Below are 20,735 nucleotides of genomic sequence, written 5' to 3'. Positions count from 1 at the left end.
GACTCGGACCTGGAGGGGGGACCCTGGGCTGGAGGAGGGAGGTGAGGAGCCCGGGCCGCGGGCTGTTGGGGGTCAGTGGGGAGGGTGGGGCGGGATGACCGCAGCGGCGCGTGGTCGGGTGCTGTTTGTGAAGCCGGGCGCTGGGCCGACCTGTCGTGGCTGCGGCGCCCAATTTGGGTAAGGCGCGCCCGGCTGCGGGCCCCCCGCGGCCCCCGCGGAGGCGGAGGCAGGATTGGGCAGGGGCCATTCCGGCTTGGCGCCTCGGTTTGCTTCCTAGCGCTTCCTCTCGGTACTTCTTTCTCCTTGGCGGTCTCCACTGCTCCCTACACTGCTCGTATTGCAACCCGGGGCTGTTGATCACCCCTTTCCTCTGTTCCGCGAAGAAGAAATTTTGAGACTTCGTTTTCCCCTGGCGTTCCAGTCCCCGGGGTCCGCCCCCTTGTTCTCCTCTTGTTTTCTGTCAAGTATGGTCACATCTGTTTTCATCTTAGGGTAAACTGATGTTGACTGGGGTTCAACCCCGAGGACGAGGCAGCACCTGGTGGCAGAGACCACATAACTCTTAGCAGGCACAATTTCTCCAATCGTGAAAACTCAGTTTCCTGTCAGTGTTTCATACCTAGGAATCGTTTTAAAATCGGGTGCCCTTTTAACCACAAGCCCCACATTTTTTTCTTTTTTCTTTTTTTTAAGTATTTTTAAGTAGTCTGGACACCCACCGTAGGGGCTCGAACTCACAAGCCCGAGATGGAGGGCCGCATGCTCCACCCACTCAGCTAGTCAGGCACCCCTAAATTATTTTTTTTTTCTTTTAAAGATTTTATTTATTTATTTGTCAGAGAGAGAGAGCACAAGCAGGGAGAACTGCAGGCAGAGAGAAAGGGAGAAGCAGGCTCCCTGCTGAGCAAGGAGCCTGATGCGGGACTAGATCCCAGGCCCCTGGGATCAGGACCTGAGCCGAAGGCAGACGCCCAACCAACTGAGCCACCCACGCGTCCCACCCCTAAATTCTTAATAGTAGCCAGGATTTAAGACTCTTTAGGTGCTGGGCCTTGTTCGGAGTAATTTACCGAGATTTTTTTTTCTCCTTGCGCGCGCGCGTGCGCGCGCACATACACACACACATGCACACACACACAAAAGAAAATTGTCTGGAGCATCATGCTTTGAAAGAAAATATGGATTTGCTGAATATATTTTAAGGCCTGGCTCATAATTGAATTCTCATCTCCCACCCTATACTTTTTACAATTTTGAGGAAAAATAGTATTTCGTAGCCTTTGCTTCTAGCAAAACTTGTTTCTTTAATAATATTTATTAAGCCCTTCTTATGTTCCAGGCACTGTTCTGAACTAAGTTTTTTCTTTATCTTCCTTAATTTTCACAACACTTTCCTCTTCTACAGATGAAGAAAGTGAGTCACGGCAATTAAATAACTTGCCAGAGGTCTAGCAAGAAAATGGCAAAACTGAGAGTTCTGTAGTATTTTCTAAAACAAGTAGCGCCCCAGATCACCGCTCAGCGACTGCTGGACTACCTGCTGTGACAGGGCAGGTTTGGGGCACTTGGAGGGGGCAGTAAACAAAAGGGACAGCCCTGCCCTGTGGTTAGGTCACCAGTTGGATAAATACAGTAGACTGGGGAAGCAGCTACATTAGTTTTGGTTGCTTTACTCTGCTGCTTATCTCTTTACTTGTGGGCCTGAGTTAGATGTTACATTTTCCCTGCACTGTTTGCACGTTCAGCTCCACCCTTTTTTGCCTTAATAATTTACTAATAGTTCCTAGCAAAAATGACTCTTTCAACTTCTCGGCTCTTCTGCCCCCTGGTGGAGGTGTTAGTTACTGACCAGGGAAAGATTTCCCCGGTGGGACCTCTGAACAGTTCAAGGTTACTAAGGAAATATATCAGAAAGTACCTTGTTTGCTTTTGTTTGAATGACCAAGATTAATGGCAAAACTTGACCAGGTATTTGAGGCGGAGACCTTAAAAAGGGGGATTTGCAGGTAATGGCTGAGTGTTCTATTTTATGTATTAGCATTTTGGACTTTAAAACCATTTATTTTACACTCCGGAAAAAAAGCCCGTACGTACTTCTAAGTAAAAGTTCAGGTGTTATTAGGGTATTATTACAAGCTGAAAATCACCTATGTAGTTACTCTACAGGGGTCAGATTTTGAAGGACTTTGGAATGTCAACATTTGAATTTTATTTTATAGGTACTAAAGGGAAATGGGTAATGTGTGAAAGTGTATCTTAATGACCACAAAATTCAAGGAACCAACTATAGTGGTCTTTGGTGTTGAGACAAGTGAGAGTGGGCAGAGACCATCAGGTTCTCATCAGGTTCTAGACAGGTTTCAGGAACCCTGAAGGAACTGGGCACTTGCCCAGGGCAAGATGGGCAGCGGAGGAAATGGAGGGGTTTTGGTCCATTTAACTGGTGAGTTAGAGAACAGCCAGCACGGCACTTACAGTGGAGTCTCTATTGGTTGTTGTGCTTATTTTGTTGTTTATAGCAAAGAATATATATTAGGATCAGAAAACATTGCAAATTGTAAGGGATGGGTACCAGCACCCTCTCTGGGCTAGGTGCTTGTATCCACAGTCAGTCCCCGTCTCCTCCTCCCTCTGACACGGTGGCTTTAGAGGAATTGCGTGATGGCTTATTCTTTTTTTTTTTTTTTAAAGATTTTATTTATTTATTTGAGACAGAGAGAATGAGAGAGACAGAGAGCACATGAGAGGGGGGAGGGTCAGAGGGAGAAGCAGACTCCCTGCCGAGCAGGGAGCCCGATGCGGGACTCGATCCAGGGACTCCAGGATCATGACCTGAGCCGAAGGCAGTCGCTCAACCAGCTGAGCCACCCAGGCGCCCTGAGTGATGGCTTATTCTTGAAGGTCCTATATAAATTTTGAGTGTTAACACATCTATATTAATTACATTTTGAACTTTTAAATGATACTCTAGCTTAGCAGTATACAACTTGGGGTAATTAAGTGTTCAGTCTTGGGAAATTTATTTCTATCAACTGTAGCCTAAAGAAGAGTACTCGTGCTGGGAAAGTATTTCCAGGGCCTTATTAACGTTCTTATCTAAAGATGAACTTCTTTACTGGATCATCTTTAAGAGAATTTTAAGTATTTAAAATGTTTTGCCTGTAGCAAGACTGTAATTATAATTTGCATAGAATAAATTAAGCACTTGTTGATTACATACACGGTACTTAAGATTTCAGATTTTAAAAAGTCAATGGTTTATTTTAGTTTTTTTTCAGATGGAGCGGGTTTAGCGCTGTTCAGAGAGAGTGCCAATGTTCTTAGAACACCTGCACTGCCTCCTTCCTAACCCTTTATTGCATATGTAACACTGAGAGCCTGAGAACACTGCTATGAAGTTCTCAGGAAGGCAGTTCCCATTGGTATCAGGAATGTTTGTGTTTTTTACCTCATTTCATGCTAGGGTGAATTTTTAAAATTCTTCGGAAAAATTCTTTGCATTCTTTGTAAAAATTCTTTAAAAATTCTTTGTAAATTCTTGGGGCGCCTGGGTGGTAAGTTAATCCATCGGACTCTTGGTTTCATCTCAGGTCATGATCTCAGGGTCGTGGGATCAAGCCCCTCATTGGGCTTCATGCTTGCTTGTGATTCTCTCTCCCTCTTCCTCTGCCCCTCCTGCTTGTGCGCACGCTCTCTCTCTCTCAGATAAATAATCTTTAAAAAAAATTCTCTGTAAGTTCTTATATCTTTGTCTAGGAAACCACTTTTCACTTCTTTTTACTTTTAACTTAGGTTTGAAAATATGGCCAAAAGAATTGCTGAGAAGGAATTGACAGATAGGAATTGGGATCAAGAAGACGAAGCAGAAGAGGTAAGATCTTTCCTCAAGAATGATTTCCTGCTGCTTCTAAATTTAAATTCAGGGCTCCTGGGTGGCTCAGTGGTTAAGCGTCTGCCTTTGGCTCAGGTCATGATTCCAGGGTCCTGGGATCGAGCCCCGCATCGGGCTCCCTGCTCCGCGGGAAGCCTGCTTCTCCTCCTCCCGCTCCCCCTGCTTGTGTTCCCTCTCTCGCTGTGTCTCTCTCTGTCAAATAAATAAATAAAATCTTTAAAAAAAATAAATTTAAATTTAAATTCATTTTGGGGTTCCTCAGGAAGATTTTGTAGTAAAATTAAAAGGTCTTTTGGGCGCCTGGGTGGCTCAGTTGGTTAAGCGACTGCCTTCGGCTCAGGTCATGATCCTGGAGTCCCTGGATCGAGTCCCGCATCGGGCTCCCTGCTCGGCAGGGAGTCTGCTTCTCCCTCTGACCCTCCCAACCCTCCCCCCTCTCATGTGCTCTCTCTCTCAGTCTCTCTCTCTCAAATAAATGAATAAAATCTTTAAAGAAAAAAAAAAATTAAAAGGTCTTTTAAAGAACAGCCTGAACAGAAAATAGTAACTTTTAAAACTAAAAATGTAAGTTCATTGGAATTAGAATTTAGATTGGCCTAGTTTCTTTCCTAACAAAATAAAAATGGGTCTTCCCTGAGGAAATATTTTAATTTTTCTCTTACAAAGAGTAGAACACAGCTGTGTTTTTAGTGCCTCATCAGCAGTTTGACGCTCCCTGGCCGGTTCACTAAGGAAATCCGTAACCAAGTTAGCCTTTCGAGTTAATAGAATGGTGCTAAGTTTAAAAAAAAAAAAGGAAGAAATCTGCAAAAGTGTGTTTCCAAGCTTATTCTTAAACCATCTTCCTTCTTTCTGAATCTCTTGTAGTATGAACTTTTTTTCCTTTACAAATATATGTATTAATATGTTTAGGGAAACCAAAATCACAAGTATATTAATATTTTGACAGGGTTTTTAACATTTCTAACTGACTTGGTGCTTTTTAACCAACTCTTCGGTAACTAAGTTTTTTCCTGGTCTGATGCACAGTGTTACATTCTGTGCCTAGTATGATTTATGATGACTGTATAATGATTTGCTTTGACATTAACATATTTCAGGAATGAAAGGACTTCCATTTAGTTAAATTTTAATGAGTCTGAAAGGACCTTACATTGAATTCGAGACAGGTATCCAGATGATCCCTTCTCTTAAGTGTAGAGATCTCTTTTAAGTTTAACATTATCTGAAATAACTACAGAGACAGCTTCTTACAGAAAGTATTTTATGCCAGCCCTACAGGGTAAAAGCAGGGTTGAAATAAAGCCAGAGATCTTCACCAAATTCCTGATTGTGGGCATAGTACTTTTAGCTACTGGGAAGAGCAGTAGTTTTTCAACAGGGTCACTTAGAGGCCCAGCTGTGCCAGTGGTCTCTGGGATGATGGGCAAATGGGCAAGGTTTCTCAAAAATCATATGCGTATGTGATAAAAATAAACTCTTTTTGAAAACTGTAGTAGGAGGATCCTAGATTTGGGCATCTGGGTTTTAGAACTGGCTCTGTTACCAACTGTTAATGATCTTTAAGGTAACTTTTGGCTTTTGAAGAATAGATTTTGCTTCTTAAAACTGGGTTTTTTATCCTAAGTTTTATTCATATCTTTGAATATATTTGAAATTTGAAGAACTGGTCCTGAATAGTTTTCTACAAAACTTCTTTTTTTTAACATTTTATTTATTTACTTTTAGAGTGGGGGGGGGTGCAGAGGGAGAGAAACAATATCAAGCAGACTCCATGCTGAGCACAGAGCCCAACGCAGGGCTTGATCTCACGACCCTGAGCCGAAATCAAGAGTCAGAGGCTCAAACGACTGAGCCACCCAGGCACCCCTGTACCAAACTTTTGACGGTCTTAGTCTTGTCAGAACTTTCCTGTGTGTACTCCTCTGGACTGTGATTCAGAGCCTGCGTTTTTGTAGATCTGGAAGATTTCTGATTCACCTAAGTAGCTTTGGGATTCGTAAGATAGATAATAGACGTAAACTTTACTGTTATGTGCCGTCTCCATAATTTGTTACTAGTATTAACAGTACTTTAAAACCAGCAGATACTAAGATAAGTTTGGTCAGGCTTTTTTGTTTAGCATTTCTTCTCCTTTGGGGCCTCATCTTACTGCTGTTTAATTTGTACACCTGCAGGTGGGAACATTCTCAGTGGCCAGTGAGGAAGTCTTGAAGAATAGAGCCATAAAGAAAGCAAAGCGTAGAAATGTTGGATTTGAAGTGAGTGTTTTCTTACCACTTTTGGTATTAAACACTAATTTGATTTCTAATTGCAGAGCATTTCTACCCCTGGGAGCAGTCAGATCGATAAATGCTTTTTAAAATGTTTACTCTACTTGTGAAAATCCTTGAGGTGGACCATGGGAGTTAGAAAACAATAAGTATGAGATGTGCACCTTACCCAGTTGTAGAAATAAAGTGTAGATCTGGACAAATTTCAGCCGAGCGGCAAGAAGAAGAGGAGTGGGTAGCCGGTGGAGTAAGGAAGGGAAATGCTCCCTGGCATTGAGGAGTGTGTGTTGGGGGGGGGGGGGGGGGGAGGTCCTTTAGCTGTAACAAGCATTTCACATGCAGATTTCCTTCCTAATACAGTATGTTATAATGTTTCCTTCCTGTGTTCACAAGGATTAAAAGATGGGTTGTAACTCTTGAATTGAAATCATGTGGTTCCATTCAACCATCACTCCACATTTAACAATGCTGCCCCAGTACGATCCTCAGCCCTCAAATACATTCCAGACACCTGCATGCTGACTTGGTGGCCTGGGCGTCTCTTGTCAGGCTGGAGAGTCTGGTTTGTACATCCTGGGTGGCAGCTGGAAGGACCCTACTCAGCTGCACCTTTTGTGGTGGCTCTGTTCAGTTTTGTTATTCCAAGTCTCCTCTGGTCTAATTTCATTCTTAAAGACTGGTGACGAGTTGGATGTAGGTATTGAGCCTAGTGAAGTTTGATGGCTCTCATGGAGAAGATAACAGCGGGGGAAGGACAACTTAATTAGGGAGGAAGTAATTGGTTTACTTGGGGGAGTGTATTTTAAGGGCTTGGGGTACATTCAAGTGAGGTTCTGTAGGAGACCACTACATATATGGGTGGTTACCTGGTACAGGAGGAGGGGTGACAGCCGGGTGCAGCTCTGAGAGGCATGCAGGAGGTTGAAACCGGGGTCTAGCTGAGAGTGGCAGCTCATGATGTAGACTGAGAAGCCGAAGGAAGGAAGACCGGCTGGAAGAGGGATGGCCCCGCCTCAGAAGAATGAAACCGTGTAACCGTGTGGACCACAATCCAGACTTGGCACAAGGGAAGGGGGGTGGGGGAGCCCTCTGGCTGTTAAAGGAAATGAATATAGATAGTTGAAATCCACATATCATTTCAGCTATAACTTTTAGAACTTGTATAATAAATGTTACGTTGTCTGCTTAAATGCTGAAATGTGGCTTTTCCCGTATGCAGGTGACTGTTGAACCACATGGGTTTGAATTGCCTGCGTCCGTTTATATTCCGGGGGGGCGGGGGTGGGGGGAGGTTGGTACTGCTGACCCCATGTTGTTCAAGGGTCACCTGTCGTGGGTTTGTCCATTTACTCAACAGACCTGCTAAACGCTGGAGATAATATTGGTGGGTAAAAACAGATAGGAGTAAGTAAAGTATCCATGCTTTGTGAAACATACATCCTAATGATGGAAAAGACACACCGAGTGTGTAGTTTTGTTTTTCTCTAAGTGCCACGGAAAAAAATGAGTGAGGGAGACTGGTGGGCCCAGGGACGTGTCAGTTCCGTGGGGCCCAAATGGGCAGCTCCTCATTCACTTCTGCCCTTTTTCTGAGTGACTCGTATTCCTTTTTTTCTTTTTTAAACTGGTTGTTGAATTTTCATGATGATTCTAGAGCCAATTTGCTGTTAACAGTTTCTAAAATCACTATAAATGTCCTGTGGCTTTTAAATCTCATGCAGAATACCAGGCTCTGAGGAGCCACTTGGAGCTTTCCACTATGTCCGTGGAGTATTGTCATAGATGGTGGCTGTCGCTTTGGTGTATTTGGGATATTGAATCATCAGAAATCAAATGAGGGTGTCAGGGCCTAAGCTATTTTTATTACACGCATTAAAATTCATACAAGTTAAGAGTTTGCCTTTTTTTGCCGAATTTTGTTGCCATAATTGTATCCATGGTCAGTAACCATCTGAAATTCCTGTGGATGTGATTGAAATGTTTGTGTTTTTTGAAAACTGCAATATTAGGCTAACCAACCCATTCAGAAAACAAAGTTTCTAGTTTAAGTAATATTTTTGTGAGATCATGATTATAATTCATTTGTGTGAAAACGTAAGGTTTGTGCACTCCCTCAGATGTTGGGAAACATGTATTCCATGATGTGTTTCTGAGAATATTTCCTAGAGCCTCCCTTGGATCCAGGAAGCAGATCACGCCCATTGTGGTGTAACCACGGGTTTTGAATGGAAAAAAAAAGAGGTATCTTTAGCAGAGCAACGTAAACTGAGGAACGTTTCTCCAAAAGTTTCCAGGAGCAGAGAGCAGGTTTAGAAGCTCATAAGGAGTGCTGGATATTTCCAGAGCATCGCAGGTTGGAGATATGAGGAAGCCAGCGACAGTGGGAAAGGTCTACTAGAAAGGCCTTGCTGATGGAAATAGCGAGGAAATTGAGAATAAAAATGTTGCCTCTGGATTTCTCAACCAAGGGAAGGTCTAAGATTTGAGAGTCAGCTGCTCACGTTTCTAGAAGCCAAAAGCTACAGAAGTGCTTTAGGAAGTCATAGGAAAATGGGTAAGATACTTTCATCAGTCAGCCTGACTTGATGTTTCTACAGCTTCCTTAGGCTAATGGTCTTTGATTGAGTAGTACAAGAAAGAGGCCTCCTTTGGGATTTAGCCGTTTTAGAGTGTGTGTTTTTAGTTATAATTCTGAGGCTGTGTACACAAGTTTAGTGCATTAGTCTTTTTTGCCTTCTTTATCTTAAATATATTTTTAAAAACAAGTTGCACTGTAAATGGCTTTCTTCATGGCTGTATCAGGAAGGCAGCTTCGGACTGCAGAGCTGTCGCTGTGAATAAAGTCGGTCTCATGTCCCGTCTCTGCACCTGCTTCTCCTTTTCCTCCAGTGCTGGTCCCGTAAGCTTCTGATGCTACTCAGCCAACGTGGTATTGGCACGCACTTGCTTACCTGGTTATGAAACCGAGTCCTCTAATGTGTGCTCTTTCTTTATGTTTCAGTCGGATAGTGGAGGGGCCTTTAAAGGTTTTAAAGGTTTGGTTGTACCTTCTGGAGGAGGAGGGTTTTCTGGATTTGGTAATGGTGCTGGAGGGAAGCCTTTGGAAGGACTGTCTAACGGAAGCGACATAAGCAGCGCCCCTCCCTTCTCCAGCGCCAGGACAGCAGCGGAGAGCAAGGCAGCCTTTGGTGAGTAGGTTCTCCTCCCCCCGCTCACATCTGTGTACAGATGATCTGAAAAATAACATTGCAAAGATGTTTTCCTTGTACTTGATCCTGGGTCCTGGGACTCCATGAGCAGAAACAGGGTAATACTGAAAGGGATGGAAGTTAGAGAGATGTTGGCTCTTTGCAGAGTAAGTGAGTAGAGCACAGGCTTTTGAGGCAAAATAGACCCAGGTTCTCAGCTCCGCCAGTCACTGGCTCTGCAACCCTGGTAAAGTTCCTTATTAGCCTCTGAGCCTCCAAATCTTCAACTGTGAAATGAGAATGACCCTGAGAACTGACCTATGGGGTCAAAGGAGAAGAGGAAGCTCTTAGTGGACCCTCCGTAAAGACCTGCCTTCCCATGTGCTCATTCGTTCTCTGTGTACGAGGGACTTTCCGTGTGGCCCACACCTACTAGGAACTTACGGTCCTCCACTCTAGATTTATGTCACCCGGGGTGTGGTGACTGCCTGATCCTGTTTTGAGAGAATTGGTCAAGAACTGTTGGGATTAGCAGCAGAGAATGGATTCATGGGCTCCAGTCTTCGGTTTTCGGGAAGTGATCCTGGCTGGTTGGATTGTACTTAGCTGTTCTGAATGTACACTGTTTTGTTTTAATGAGGCAGAATGTGTAGTGTGATTAAGCCAGCACTTTCTGTTAAGATTTTAACTGCATTAATATATGTTCATCCCTACAACCTTGGGGATTAAGTTTTATACTAACTATTGGGACAGTTCTGGGGGAAGCGGGCCTCCTTTTCAAAGAAAAGATTATTTTTAATGCAAGCACATCATAGACCGTGTTCTTGTATAAAGTTTGATTTTTGTGATCACCGGTTCCTAAATATTAGATGTGCACATACTTCTTGAACTGTCACAAAAATACAGGATACAATAAAAGCAGAAAGTATGAAGACAGCATAAAAATCCAGGTGATATTATCAAATCAGCTTCTCAGTAAACTCTTCAAACTTTTAATTCCCTGTAGGATCTATTGCCGCAAATGGTCCTACCTCCTTGGTCGATAAAAAGATCTTAACTCCCAAAACGAATGGTGACAGTCAGCAGCCCTCCTCCTCCGGCCTTACCTCTAGCGCGGCCTGCCCCCGGGACGTCTATCACAAGCAGCTGGCTGCCTTAAACTGTTCCGTCCGGGATTGGATCGCGAAGCACGTGAACACGAACCCCCTGTGCGACCTGACGCCCATCTTTAAGGACTACGAGAAACACCTCACTGGTATCGAACAGCAGCTCGGGGGCAGCGGCAGCAGGCGCTCTGAGAGTGAAGCCAAGAAAATGCCGCTTGCGACCCAGTCGCCTTCCCCGTTCGGGGCAGCAGAACTGCAGCGAGACTCGACATTGGCGTTTGCGGGCAACAAGGTGGAGGACACTGCTGAGAAGCCGCCGGACCCGCCCGGAGGAGCCGCGGGGGCCTCGTTTAACTTCGGCAAGAAGATCGACAGTTCTGTCTTGGGCTCTTTAAACTCCGGCCCCCTGACTGCATTTTCGTTTTCTTCTGGAAACTCCAGTTTATTTGGCAAAGAGCTTACCCAGAATAAACCGGTGTCTTCACCATTTTCCATGAAAATGTTGGAGGTACAGGCTGAAGGCGGCAGTAGTGAATACAAAGGTAATAATAAAGTTTATCCTCCTAAGTCTGTCTTGGATCTGAGTTTCGGGTTTAGCGGCACGAACGTAGATTTGTGAATCAGGTGGATCTGGGTTCACGCTGTGACTCACGTCGTTTCCCGGGTATGATCTCGGACACAGTTGATCGGCTGCTTTTGAGTCTGTTGTTTCCCTCTTTGTAAAGTGGAGTAAGACCTATTTTGCAGGGCTACTGTAAGGATTGAGAATATAAAAATAAAAAGAATATAACCATATCAGGCACAGTGACTTTGAAAAGTATTAAACGCACATAAAAAAATTCAGTAAATTAACAGTGCTTGAGAATTGTGTCTTACTGAAAGAATTGCTCATCAATGTCCGTGGCATGTCTTGTATTTGGGAGATTTAATGATAGGTGAAGTCTCATGGCAAAATAGTACTCTACTGTGAATAAAGAAGGTAGACTTTGCATAGCCCCAGGAACAAATTGGCGGGGGTTTCCCTCAATGTGTCTAGACGGCAGCCACCTTTCCAGAAGCATCCACCTTGGGTGGCGTCAGTGCCCCAAACTGGGCCTGAGTCACAGGCCCTTCACTACCTGTTCTTAGCTCTTTGAAAAGAGGGGTTAATGGCCTAGTCTCTCCTCATCCCATTGTGGTTGTGAACACATTGTGTGAAGACACTTATTTGTGAGCAGTTAAAAAGTACGTCTCGAAGGAGGTGTTCACTTCTCAGTACTTGAGAACGAAAGAAACCGGCTGTTTTCTCCTGGGAGGGTAACTTCCGTTCCTTCGAGTCCATCCTCAGGCAAGGGCCCTCCAGAGCAAAGCATAGGCTAAAGATCTCCCTTTTTATTTCTCTGCCCTAAATGCGACCGATGGAGAGTGGTCCTGCTCCTAGAGCGGTCCCAGGAACGGCGAGGCTGCCTGTGGGAGGGACATGAGTGAGGCTCGGTCCCTGCACGATGCCAGATGCCCAGCGGCAGAGCCCCCCCTGCTTGTCTGGTGGCCGCTGCACCTCTCCCTGCGAGAGAGAGCCCGTGAGCTTGTTTGAGTCTTGCTGCCTGGGCCCGCCCTGGAGAGCCTCGCTCACGGCTGCCTTCTTGGGAATTTAAATCTGGTCACTTTGACTTGTTGGGGCACCAGAATTGTTTTTCTGAGAGTTGCTGTTTAATTTAGTGTGTGTCCTGAGACCATCTTTCTCCAGAGGATCACTGTTTGCACCATCGTGTCCTAGATCTCCCCTGGGGCTGGGGCTGGGGCTGGGAGGGCGCCTGGTGCCTGAGCCTCCAGACACGGGGCCTCGCAGAAGCAGCTTGCTCACGCTTCGGGGTGGTTTCTCTGACAGCCTGCCCTGTAACCAGCTTTATTGTCCTCCTCTTCTTTGGCCATCGCGGAGACTGATTATTCCTCAGCATGACACACACAGTGTCACAGGAGATCTGGGGATGAAGGTGTTTAGAAGCCTGTCTGAGATTTTCCTTTTCCAGTGGGTGATCTTGAGTCTGTGTGGGTGTTTATTTTTCTGTTAAAATTGGTGCACCGAATCATAAGCATCGACAATTTTTCATTCTAGGGCTTTCTACAAATTAACATTTAGAAGAGAGAAGCATGTTCCCATTAAAAATTATCCTAATTTTTCACAAAATGATTAAAATCCAGTGAATCTCCCCCAGTTAGATGTGTGCTTTCGATTTCTGCGTCAGCTTACAGGGAATTTTTAGGTTGAGGTGTTAGGGGATGGATAACTTCTTTTGTGACATTTTTAAGCTCTTGATTTGAATTTTACTGAGTTAGTGTTGTTTTTATAAAAGGCGGAGATGAAGAAGAGAATGACGAGCCGCCCAAAGTAGTAGTTACTGAAGTAAAAGAAGAAGATGCTTTTTACTCCAAAAAGTAAGTAAGAGTCCCGGGAACCCATGTGGTGAGCATGTCTTCAGAGATGTGGAAGGTGGCCTCTGGGGCGACCTCAGCCCCACAGGATTTGCTGAGCATCCCCTCCTGGGGTCAGGCTGGGCCTGCTCTTCGGATGGGAACAAGGGAGAATTCTTGACCTGTTCATTTGAAAACAGGTTCTAGAAATTTCCTGCTGGGCATTTCCTACTCTTTTCTAGTATTTTCTTTCTTCTGAAGTGCTTTAGAGACAGGCTTTTCTTTGACCGTCCCACCCCCATCTCTCTCCTCTCCCCCTGCTCCACCCCCCTGCACAAAGAAAGTCACCTCCTCACTGATTGCACCTTTTGTTTTTACTTCTGCTCTTAATCGGGAGGTGTCATCCCCTCCTGGAGACCTGGTTGGCCCTTGTGGGTTTTCTCAGCCAAAACGTTCTGCATAGTAACCAGCCCTTTATTTCCTCCCCAGTGATGAGAACAGTTTTGTTTTTTGGTTCACTTTTGTTTTTATATGAGAGCTGTTGCTTTCAGAAGAAAGCCAAGGAGAAATTTTGAATTATCTCATCCCAATGAAATGAAATTAGTACTTTTTAACAAACATGTTTACAGAAAAGTCAGTTGTACCATTTTAGAACTTTCCCTAGGTGTGTTTTTTTAAATACAGAAATTTCACACGGAGTCAGTGTTTGTAACAATCATCATATCCTGTGGAATTCCCAAGTGTTGTTATTTCTGAGCACTTTTAAGAACCCAACAATGCGGGCACCTGGGTGGCTCAGTCGTTAAGCTTCTGCCTTCGGCTCAGGTCATGATCCCAGGGTCCTGGGATCGAGCCCCGCATCGGGCTTCCTGCTCTGCGAGAAGCCTGCTTCTCCCTCTCCCACTCCCCCTTCGTGTCCCCTCTCTTGCTCTTTCAAATAAATAAACAAAATATTTTTTTTAAAAAAAGAATCCAACAATGCCTTTTGCTTGTTTTTAAATTTAATTATGCAGATGACCTATGAAGGATTTTTTCCTAATCGGAATAAATTGAAGGAGCAGGAAGTGGTTTTGATTTGTGTCTTCATGACCTAAGGAGATTATGACAGAGCAGGCTGGGAAGACGCTTGACTACATTATTGTCAGTTAGGTCTTGCTTAAGAGTGTTTTCCGGGGCGCCTGGGTGGCTCAGTTGGTTGAGCGTCTGCCTTCAGCTCAGGTCATGATCCCGGGGTCCTGGGATCGAGCCCCACGGCGGGCTCCCGACTCGGTGGGGAGTCTCCTGCTCACTCTCACTCTTACCCTGCTTGTGCTCGCTTGATCTCTCTCAAATGGATTAAAAAAAAAAAAGTGATTTCCAAAATTTCAGCATTTTGGTAGATCAAAAATTGAAGGAGTCCTGAAGAAAATTAAAAAATAAATAGGAAGAAGGGCAAGAGAGATGGGGGCCAGAGGGTCCTGTATTTGTTCCTGTCCCGAAAGGACCAGATCGGCCTCTTGAACTCAGGGCCAAAGGAGCACATCAGAGGTGTGGAGTGTTTACTGTGGTTTTGACTGAACTGAGAATAGGTAGCTTCAGAAAGTGGTTTTTTTCAAGTTGCACATGACCCACTATTTTAATAATTGGGAAAAATAGGGAAGGGTCCTAGAATATCTAACCAGATTTTCTTATTTGGGTTTGTACCCAGACCTAGTTTGAACCAAAGGTTCATCCTTGTCTTTCCACACAAGTGTGAACAGCGGTTGTTAGAAAACTTGTCTCTTGGGGCGCCTGGGTGGCTCAGTCGTTAAGCGTCTGCCTTTGGCTCAGGTCATGATCCCAGGGTCCTGGGATCGAGCCCCGCATCGGGCTCCCTGCTCCGCGGGAAGCCTGCTTCTCCCTCTCCCACTCCCCCTGCTTGTGTTCCCTCTCGCTGTGTCTCTCTCTGTCAAATAAATAAAGAAAATCTTTAAAAAAAAAAGAAAACTTGTCTCTTGAGTATCTGATGGCCTTGCTTCTTTTTCTCTATAGGTGTAAACTGTTTTACAAGAAAGACAATGAATTTAAAGAGAAAGGTGTGGGTACTTTGCATTTAAAACCTACAGCCAATCAGAAGACGCAGCTGTTAGTGCGGGCAGACACCAATTTAGGTGGGTATCTTGTTTTTCAGGTGGCACAAGATCATGCTGACCACATAGTGCATAAAAGCCCTTCACCTTGCTGGTTCCAGTCATTGAGATTTTCAAGTAGAGCCATGTGTTTTGGGGGGACAGAACAGCAGTCAGTCAGATCAAATGCATCCTGTATTTCCTGATTATTTATAGGCTGAGTTGAGTACCAGCATAACAGAGTGCAAGAAAACGTAGATGTGTTCAAAGAAGTAACCAAGATGGTTTTCGTTTCACTTTGTGTTAGAAATGTGACTAAGAAGCTATAGGTAAATTGGATGGCTTAATAAACACAGAAGGGCGATTAACCATTTAAAGGAATCTGCTTTATGTAGGAAATAACCATAAACACCTTGCCGGCTGCCCTTTGCCCCAGCCCCACCCTTAGAACAACCCACCGGAAGGAGGCGGCCGGTGCCTGGAGGAGCCCGGGCGGGGGGCCAGGGCTGGTCTATGAGGAAGTGGTGGGTACCGCTAGGCCCTGCCGGGCTGGGTTGCAGAACCTTCGGCTTTTTCTTCCCTGTGGGCTTGACTCGTGGGTGACGCCATCACCGTCCTAGCGCTCTTACCCGGTGAGCCACAGAGAGGTGTCTTTGCTAACCGCCCTGCCTTGTTGGAATGACCTGGTGAAGGCTCCAGGTCGTGCTGACGCACTCTTCGTCTCGTGTGAGCACGGACACCTCTCAGAAGGCCTGGCCGCTGCGACAGGGCCTCGCGGCCCTCTCTGAGGGACACCATGCTGGCGTCTGCATGAGGGGACCCGGGCCCTTTTCCCCGACCTTCCCGAAGCTCCCAGTTTTAGATCCATTCGCTACAGGAGAGCTTGTATTTCACATTTAGCACATGAAAGCTGCAGTCTCATGGACCTCCGGTGTGGTCTGTGTGGTTTTGATGTCCTTTTTCCTTTGTTGAAATGCAGGCAACATACTGCTGAATGTCCTGATTCCACCCAACATGCCGTGTAGCCGAACGGGGAAGAACAACGTCCTGATCGTCTGTGTTCCAAATCCACCTGTTGATGAGAAGAATGCCACCATCCCAGTCACCATGTTAATCCGGGTAAAAACAGGCGAGGACGCGGATGAGTTGCACAAAATTTTACTGGAGAAAAAGGATGCCTGAACACACTTGGACTAAGGGATTGCTGCCAAGTTGCTGCTCCCCACCACCCCTTAGACTTAGTCAGTTTTTCTTCTCTTCTTACTTCGACATTCTAAGAATTTAGAGATAACTTAAAACTTTGTGAGGAAGATTAATATGGCCAATAAAACCTTTAAACGTTAAGTGTCAAGAACCTGTATTCTCCCTTCTTAAGAACTGTCTGATGTGTAAAATATATTTGAATGAAATTTTTTTGGAAGATTTTTAATGTTCATTTATTAAACTGACCACAAGTGGTTTCTTAATAGGCTGAAATCAGGGTATCGATTAGACTTCCCAAAGGCTGTTCCGATCCACGGGTTTTGGGGTCTGCTGCCACTGCTGGGGAGGCTTCCCGGCAGCCCCCGCGTCCAGGAGGAAGCTCGCCTGTAGCGTTCTCTGGTGGGCTTGACTGATTTGGGAGAACAGCACTCTTTCCAAATGAATCATGCTACCACGCCGTGATGGAGGTATTTTTCCTGTGCTTTCTCATATTGTTATTCTAAAGCTGAACCTCCAGTACCAAATGTTCCCGCCCAGCATGAGAGGCTTTAGCTTTTTATTTGCAGACATTGGCCTTTTAACCCTGTGGGCTTCTTTACCTGATTGAGGAACTGCTTTTTCATTTTAAAAGGAAACAAGTAGCTTGTTCTTTGGTTTTGTAGTTTCACTCTTGAGGTGCTGTTACTTCTCTGTTCCTCTGCAGACAAAGAGAATAGAGGGGGATTGCCTGGAATGCGGTCTAAAAGCACAAATTTGGTAGCTTAGAGTTTATAGACCACGGACAACAAACGCCTGTAGAAATGAAAGTTAAGTCAAAGTTAGAGCATAGTACAAAAGAAAGAATACTTCTTAGCTATTTGTGCCATGATGAACCCTATGGATCTAAGAGCTACTTACTGCTTAAAGTCCTAGGAGCTCTTACTACACATGAGCCATGTGATTAGCCAGGAAACATGCAATAAGGTAATGGAATTGAAATTGTGTGTGTAAATGTTGCCTTTAACTTTAGACAGAAGTATATTCTACATTTGATACCTGAAGTTTCCACTTTTTTACAAGTAAGCTACTCAGTATGTCCATTTGGAAGGGAGCCATGGTTATGCAGGAGCAGAGCTGTGTCACTTCTTCACAGCAGTCAGGTAACGGATCCTAGTGTTCTTGGAAGATTCTGGGCACATGAATTAGATACAGATTTTAATGTTTAAATCGCCACTTTCATTCCTCGTTAATCATTTAATGCTGGTACCATATGATCTTGTTTCAAGGCTCAGGGTCCGTGCCTGAGGGCTCACACTTGTATGTTCTGATCTTCAGTATGTAATGTCTTCTGACGTAGAAAATAATTGTAGATAGTGCAGTTACTTTTTTTAAAACAAGCTATAATTTTTAGAGATTTATAAAGGGGGCAGGGAAACCATTTTATGATCCAACAGGTTAACTCCAATGCCTGAGGTGCGGAAGTTGGCCAACGATGTACCGTGAGATTCTTGCGCTTCGTGAGAGAATCTGGCCGAGTGTGTGACTCTGAGGAAATGCACAGAGGTGTGCGTACACTTGTGGGCTGAGGTCAGGCTCTCACGGTGGGAAAGCTGGGGAGGGAGTGGCAGTTACTTTTGCATTTTCGTTTTAGAATCAAGAATACTCTGGAGTGTTTGTTACAGGTGATTTCTAGTATGTGGTGGTCGATCCTATCACAGTGGCCGTGGCCCAGCCGGCCTTGAGTGAGGTTTATCCAGCTGCTAGGAGGACGAGGAAGTGCAGGGCACAGACTTCTGTCCCGGGTGGCCCACCCGTGGTCCCCAGGAGCTGCGAGGCCACTCAGGCACTTTCAGGGGGCGCCACACTGGTAGTAGCCTCTGCGTGGCCAGTGGGACGTTTGCCACACATGGCCGAACAGCATCAGGATTGGGTCACCTTTCACCCCCGCCCCCCCCCCGGGAAAAGAGTTCATAATCTTTTTGCATTAGTGGGTGTATGTGGCTTTCTCTTTTCCTGACATTCCCAGCAAATTGTTGCTGCTAAGACTCACTGTTAAAGTGACAATTACAGGGACAGGTGTGATGCGTGTGCCGGAACTCCCAACGCGGTATTTCCTTCATGTCGCTTCCCCTTTAGGAACTTGCTGGTCTCTACTTTAATTACGTATTCATACAAAAGAGCCTGAGTGTGTATGGATTTTCCTGTAAAACCTAAATATTTGTATGTTACTTGGGGGAAGAGGCCCCTTTGGCCCCCAGAGGGCCGGCCTTCTCTCCCCTGCTGTATTAGTAGCTAAATTCCGCCCCATAGGTTTAGTTAGATTTATTTTTAACAAAAATATTAGAAATTAGGCTTTTAAATGTTTAACGTAGACTGAAGTTTTTGTATTTAGTTGGAGGATCTATGACGTATATCATCTGTGTGGCCTGAAGGGAGTTGTTTTTAACCTTTAATCCGTTTAATCAGTTGTGTTGCATCTTGACAAATACTGAGTGTCCCAGTGGCCTTTTTTAAACTGGTGTGTGTCCTTCTTTTGAGAGTTCCCCAGTAAGCAAAAAAATGAGCGTTGTGCTGTCTTTGTTTTTAGAATTACAGGCTGGAAATGTGTGTCCAGTTTTTAAAGCAGTTTAGATTGTGTTTTCCAGGGAAGAACAAGTCTGACCATTTACGCATTGATTTTCTTGAAAAGGATTATAGTTTTATAATTTCAGTTCTAAATCATATTTTTGATATGCTGCATGCCAAAAAGAATCTACCTGTTCTAGGGGAGAAGAAAAAAAAAAACCCATCTTACTGTCCAAGTGCAGAACAAGTTATCACTGAGAAAGCCTTTTTGGTTTCATTTTAAAAGTTAAACACGTCTTTTGAGCAACTGTCAGTTCTTCTTTGATTTCTGAAGTCAGAATGCAAGCACGGTGTATTTTGAGGGCTTTGCAGACCCAATGGCTCACTCCCAAACCCCTGGGTATTGGTTCTCATTCTGGAAGAGAATCTGGTTGAAACTGGCGTGTCCCACGGTGCCGGCAGGGGACCGCGAGGAGCCGTCCAGTCCCGCTCTGAGCACCAGGACTTCTTGGCCAGAGGCAGTCATGGTTAGGACTCCGGACTCTGCTTGATGCAGATGCGATCGATCGTAACAGTTGTTAAGACTTCTTAGCAATCAGATAAGTTGTTTGCTTTCTATTTTGCATAGGAAATTGTTTTCTAAGACAAATACTTGAATTGTCAGACAATGTAATCTCAGTTTGTATTAGTTTTTGAGGAAGTGTAATCCATGAAATGTGAATAAATGGAAAGTAAACAAAATCAGTGTTTGACACTTTTATGTTCTTCGGTGATGTTCCTGGCGTCGATACAAGTCATGTGGGCCGGGGGAAGGACCGTGCAGAAACCCCCAGGCAGCGGAGGATCTGCTTCCTCTCCGCCCCTCGCGTATGCGTGTGGCCTCCTCCGAGCCATTCGAGAGTCTGTCCTGTGGGATTTACGTCCTTACAAATCTGAATTGGAATGGTAGATGTGTCACGGGCCACCATGGGGAGCACTGTGCCAGGCGCTCTGCATCTGGTGCTCATTTGGCCCTCGGGGCAAACCTCCCAAAGGGGCTCCATGGTGCGTTTTCCAAAGCACGGCCCTGGGCCAGGTTAGTGTGTTTCTTACAAATACATACGTGGGTTTGGGATCTGTGTCCAGGTCTGTCTCAGTCAAAAATCTGAACCCTCCTAAGGACGTTTTAAAACTAAAGATCAAGATGATCAAGAAAAAATACATTGTTATTCTAGAGCTTTAAATTTTCAGTGATCCAGAAAATCACTATTACAGCATGAACAGATTAAACTGTAATAGGATTATGATACGATTTTGGAGTCAAGTGCTGAGTAACTTCAGAGGTGTGTCCCCGCAAGGTACTGTGAAGACGGACTTACTCATCGAAGTAGTATTCCGGAACCAGTAACATCCAGTGGGAACTCAGTGACACAAGAGGGTGTTTGTCCCGAAAACGCACCAGCCCTGTCGTAAGTACTCGGCGATGGGCCGCTGACGGATGGGTTCTCCAAGCATGGAGCTGGCAACCACTGGCCACACCTTGGAACTTGTTAGAAATGCAGACTGGGGCGGGGGGTGGGAATAGCGTGGTTTTGGTTTTGTTTTTATTGAGAAATCCACACACTCTTAAAGTGAAAGCTTCAGTTGTTGTTAGTATAGTCCCAGAACTGGGCAACCATCACCACTGATTCCAGAACACGGTCATCACTGGCCGTGTGGGTTTCAACAGAGGGTTCTGACACGCGCTCAAGTCTGAGAACCGCCCCACCCCCCACAGGCCGCCTCGGTGCTTTGTGGTGATGCCCTGGGGGCACATTCCAGGAGGGGAACGGCAGGGACTCAGTGTTGCCGGGGACCGTGTCAGCCTCTGTACACAGGGGTCTCACCTCAACCTGCCCCCAGGAAGGGGGGTACGGCCGCGAAAACCCAGGCCCAGGTCCCACGTGCCCGGGGAGCCGCAGACCCACGCGGGCTGTCACCAGCGCCCCGCTCGACGGTGTGTGTACGTGCCCGTTAAAGGACTAAACTTGACCGGCTTCCGGAATGGTCTAAAATCTTGAGAACAAAATTGT

At 45.2% G+C, this 20,735-nt stretch overlaps 1 protein-coding gene across 2 annotated transcripts in view; it reads left to right on the top strand.

The window, feature by feature from the left end:
* NUP50 (nucleoporin 50) overlaps window positions 1-19,425 on the top strand; it is a 19,797-nt gene extending 372 nt beyond the window's left edge. Inside the window, exons 2-8 of one of the 2 annotated variants that reach the window (XM_034987321.1) lie at window positions 3,793-3,871; window positions 6,070-6,153; window positions 9,167-9,353; window positions 10,360-11,001; window positions 12,793-12,874; window positions 14,861-14,979; window positions 15,917-19,425. In XM_034987321.1, coding sequence (XP_034843212.1) covers window positions 3,803-3,871; window positions 6,070-6,153; window positions 9,167-9,353; window positions 10,360-11,001; window positions 12,793-12,874; window positions 14,861-14,979; window positions 15,917-16,119 — 1,386 coding nt within the window. In that variant the 5' untranslated portion in view covers window positions 3,793-3,802 and the 3' untranslated portion in view covers window positions 16,120-19,425. The remainder of the gene's footprint in view (window positions 1-3,792; window positions 3,872-6,069; window positions 6,154-9,166; window positions 9,354-10,359; window positions 11,002-12,792; window positions 12,875-14,860; window positions 14,980-15,916) is intronic. The other variant, XM_034987322.1, reaches the window with a different exon arrangement.
* Window positions 19,426-20,735: the final 1,310 nt, after the last annotated feature.

The sequence above is a fragment of the Mirounga leonina genome, unplaced genomic scaffold (assembly GCF_011800145.1).
Source record: "Mirounga leonina isolate KUSES-001 unplaced genomic scaffold, KU_Mleo_1.0 Mir_418, whole genome shotgun sequence".
NCBI lineage: Eukaryota > Metazoa > Chordata > Mammalia > Carnivora > Phocidae > Mirounga > Mirounga leonina.
Note: the sequence above shows the minus strand (reverse complement) of the source record. Positions and strands in the feature narration are given on the sequence as shown.